A 4,673-nucleotide genomic window follows, 5' to 3' on the forward strand; every position below is an offset into this window, starting at 1 on the left:
TGAACGCGCCTATTGATCGAAGTAAGAAGTCCTTCGAGACTGACTTAAATGGATTTCACTAATGTTTACAATAGTTCTATTTTATTGCATTAAAAGAAGACTAGAAAACCGCGAATAAATATTAATGTTTGGATAATCTATGGAGATTCTTGTAATCTTGTGGTAATTTTGAACGTATCACCGATATTTTTTTCTAGATATATTTTAGAAAAATTTTGATTAACTATCTTTCAATAACGTTTAATTCAAATTTATCGAAATAATTCTTTTATTATTTGAGTTTCTTCAAATTTTATTAAGAAATCATGCATCACGCTAGTTAAGATCTGACATTTAAATGTTAATAATGTGAATGTAACGCAAGTAACGCAACATAGAAAATTAATCATCTACGGAAATAATTACACAGTTCAACAAAAAAAAACACCGGGACGGGACTAGCCATTTCTTATAAGCTGAACACGAATCCGGTTGTGAAATTGCTCCATCACGTAAGAATTTTGAGAAATTTGCAATTAAAGTTGCAAAAAGGGCTATTTTCATGAACTTTGTCATATTATAACTACAATATGTGACATGCTGGAGAAGTTTTATTACAATCAAAATAAAATATGTTGTTAGGACTTTCAACCCTCAAAAGGAATTTTTGGTGTCGGTTATGGTTAATAAGATATGGTTAAATATGGGGTGTATTGCAGAAGTTAGCTGTGACTTAGGTCATTGACGTTTTACCAAATAGCATTCAATTATATTTATTTAAACTTAAAAGTTTTTTAGATCGCTGAATACGAATTCAATGTCAAAATTGTCAAATTCAAAATGGTGGACTCAATATGGCGGATGCCAAACCTTAAAAAATGTTTAGATTGCAATCTAAACATTTGAGTCCACCATTTTGAATTTGACAATTTTGACATTGGTATTCAGCAATCTAAAAAACTCTTAAGTTTAAATAAATATAATTAAAAGCTATCTGGTAAATCGTCAATGACCTAAATCACAGCTAACTTCTGCAATACACCCCATATTTAACCATGGATATCTTATTAACCATAACCGACATCAAAAATTCCTTTTGAGGGTTGGAAGTCCTAACAACATACTTTATTTTGATTGTAATAAAGTGAAATTGCTCCATCACGTCAGAATTTTGAGAAATTTGCAATTAAAGTTGCAAAAAGGGCTATTTTCATGAACTTTGTCATATTATAACTACAATATGTGACGTGTTGGAGAAGTTTTATTACAATCAAAATAAAGTATGTTGTTAGGACTTTCAACCCTCAAAAGGAATTTTTGGTGTCGGTTATGGTTAATAAGATATGGTTAAATATGGGGTGTATTGCAGAAGTTAGCTGTGACTTAGGTCATTGACGATTTACCAAATAGCTTTCAATTATTACTTCAACTTAAGAGTTTTCTAGGTTGCTGAATACGAATCCAATGTCAAAATTGTCAAATTCAAAATGGTGGACTCAAATGTTTAGATTGCAATCTAAACATTTTTTAAGGTTTTGGCATCCACCATATTGAGTCCACCATTTTGAATTTGACAATTTTGACATTCGTATTCAGCAATCTAAAAAACTCTTAAGTTTAAATAAATATAATTAAAAGCTATCTGGTAAATCGTCAATGACCTAAATCACAGCTAACTTCTGCAATACACCCCATATTTAACCATATCTTATTAACCATAACCGACACCAAAAATTCCTTTTGAGGGTTGAAAGTCCTAACAACATATTTTATTTTGATTGTAATAAAACTTCTCCAGCATGTCACATATTGTAGCTATAATATGGCAAAGTTCGTGAAAATAGTCCTTTTTGCAACTTCAAATGCAAATTTTCACAAAATTCTGACGTGATGGAGCAATTTCACAACCGGATTCGTGTTCAACGTCCCAAAACCCAGAAGAAACGGGTAGTCCGGTTCCTGTGTCCGAAAAAAAAGTCATTTTTTGTTGAACAGTGTTATCATAATATAAGTATAATGGTGTTTTTGACATCCAACGGGAATATGAGCTATGCGAATATTAAGAGGCTTCATCGACAAATAAAATCCTCACCTTTTCAGTCCCGCCTTCCTTAATAAGATCGTAGTTCACCGAGCCGGGTTTGATAGCATCGATAAGATCAAGAACAACCTTGCCGTCTGATATCGCATAATCTTGGAATCCCTTGATGCTGCTAGTTTTTCCAGCCGTCTGAAGTTTAGAATTTACCCATTGGACGATTTCTTTTTCAACGTTGCTTCCCTGAGTACCAGCTAGAGACGTCAAGATCGACAATGTATACGACCTCATCAATTGCCATATAAGTGCCAACGTCAGGGTCGCGTTTCCGTCATTGATGTCCTGTCCGGCAATACCCACGAGCGAAAAGTTCATTTGTTTGCCCAGCTCGACGGCGTAATTACAGTTCTCCAGCTTTTCCATGAACTTTCGGAGCTTCGTAAACTTTTTGTGCACTTTATTCCAATTCACAGTGCCCGGCTTAATAATATCGTACAGCTGGAAGATAACCAGACCATCAGCCAGATCTGAATAGAGCCAGTTGACGTGAGGCATTACGCCCATCGAGTTCATCCAATTTCTATAGGTTTTTTCCTCTCGCGTCTCCTCGAGAGACTCCAAACCCTCAATGTTGCTTTCTGGCTTGTCCAAACCGGGGTAGTTGTTAAACATATTGGCAACGAAGGCTAAATTAAGCTTGTAAATACCGTTTACGACGTCGCTAGGAGTTACAAAGCTACGACAGCCTAGTTTAGCGGCTTGTTGAAGCATGATCTCCGCTCTGGACGTATGGTTGGGTTCCATTAAGGCTTCCAAGGTGATGCCAGCCGAGTTGGGCGCAATCTGTTTGATAAGATAAGTATATATCTCGGAATCCGTGATGTCGGACTGGAAGTTGTTGCACCGCCTGGCAATGCCAGCGTTCTCCAAATGATGGTTCACCCATCTAAGAAGAATGGCCTCCGGAGATAATTTTAGCAGATCTTCGATTCGTTCGCCATCTTGCAAAAGCGTGGCAAGACCAGGGCAATTCTCGAGAGTAATCTGGTTGAACAAGCCAATTCGGATAATCTGCCAGAGCAGCCCCAACACCAAATGGGGCGAACCTTTCGTGAGATCGTGGGCGTCAATGTTTATGATGTTGCAACCAATGGATTGAGCCGAAGACAACGCTAGTGTTAAATTCTCGTGCTTCTTGTACAATGTTAGGTTCTTCTTGTTAATTGTGCGCTCATCAATAGTGTCCGGACAGGAATGATTGATTATTTTGCTGAAAAATAAATAAGAAATTAACTTCAGCAATGGATTAATAAATTTTATCTATTAATTTATTATATCTATAAATTTATTTAATTATTTATCTATTAAATTGAGATTTATAGTTCCGATATCTTTATTTCCCTTATAAATATTAAAACCCATACATATATACAAAGTCTCCCGTGAAGACCGTAACAACGCTTAAGGGTAAATTCTTGAGATCATTATAAGATAATTTTTCAGCAAAAATATCGAGACATCAATCATTTTCGTGTAAGCGATTAAAAAAGAAGGGCTTTTTGCAAACTAAACTTTATAGAGAGTTAAAACTACATTCTTTAATTAATTTCAGATAAAGTTTACTTTAATAAAGAGAGAGAATTTTAATTTAAAGCTTAGTTACAAAGATATATGACGGAAAAAATTGGAAACTTGCAAAAAATGATGACCTCTCTCGACATTTTCACTGAGAAAAAATTGTTTCTAAATGACCTCAAGAATTTACCCTTAAGCGTTGTTACAGTCTTTACGAGACACCCTGTATATATTTTCTCTAGCCTTCCCTGTTTCCGGTTTTGATTACAATAGTCGAGCAAAAAAGTGAGAAAGAGAGAATACTAAAAGAAGAGAGCGGAGAAAGTGTGCGGAAAGGAAAGAGCGAAATGAATGAACGTGAGATCGTAGTGGCAGACTTGCAGTTAAGAGAAAGATGGAAAAGGAAAGGAGATAGAAATTAGATGAGTCAACAGGTAGAAGAGATAGACAAAGGACAAAAAAAGAAGCAATAACTAGGAAAAAAAGAAATAGAAGCAGTGGAAATAAAAGAAAAAAACAGGTGTAGAGAGATGATAAAATGGCGCGAGTGAATAGGCGTAAAATAGAAAGTATATAGAATGCATAAAAGAGAACAAAGAAGATGAAAGTAGATATAGAGAGACAGAGAGAGAATTGGAAGAAAAATACGACAACAAAAAGAGATATGTTGAAAGAAAGAAGGAAATATTAAAGAATTGTTTAAGAAGACGAGAGGAAGAGTGGAAGAGAAAAAAATGGAAGGAAAAGAAGAATAGGAGTGAACATTTCAGAGAAGTTAGAAATTGTTAAGATAATCGACAAGAAAGAAAATGAAAAATATTGTAGAGTTATTAAGGGGGAAAACCAGTGTAACGGCTAAAAAAAGGCTATTTTTAAGGATCTTTTTTTTTGGTAAATAATTGTTTTTTTTTCCAAATCGCGTTATTAACATCACAAAGTATATTTTATGTACAGAATAATGAGACAAATCAATTAGTGTAAAGAAAAAAACAAATAATTGTTTTAAAAAATACATTATAAATACATTATAAATAATTACATACTTTTTCTTAAAAACAATTATTTTTTTTTACTAATTGAT

General features: G+C 34.2%; 1 protein-coding gene across 1 annotated transcript in view; it reads right to left on the minus strand.

Moving 5' to 3' along the window:
- Positions 1-4,673, minus strand: part of LOC115241400 (plastin-2) — a 66,668-nt gene that overhangs the window by 3,566 nt on the left and 58,429 nt on the right. The window contains exon 3 of the mRNA XM_029817145.1: positions 2,072-3,287. Coding sequence (XP_029673005.1) covers positions 2,072-3,287 — 1,216 coding nt within the window. The remainder of the gene's footprint in view (positions 1-2,071; positions 3,288-4,673) is intronic.

The sequence above is a fragment of the Formica exsecta genome, unplaced genomic scaffold (genome assembly GCF_003651465.1).
Source record: "Formica exsecta isolate Colony F162 unplaced genomic scaffold, ASM365146v1 scaffold482, whole genome shotgun sequence".
Lineage (NCBI taxonomy): Eukaryota > Metazoa > Arthropoda > Insecta > Hymenoptera > Formicidae > Formica > Formica exsecta.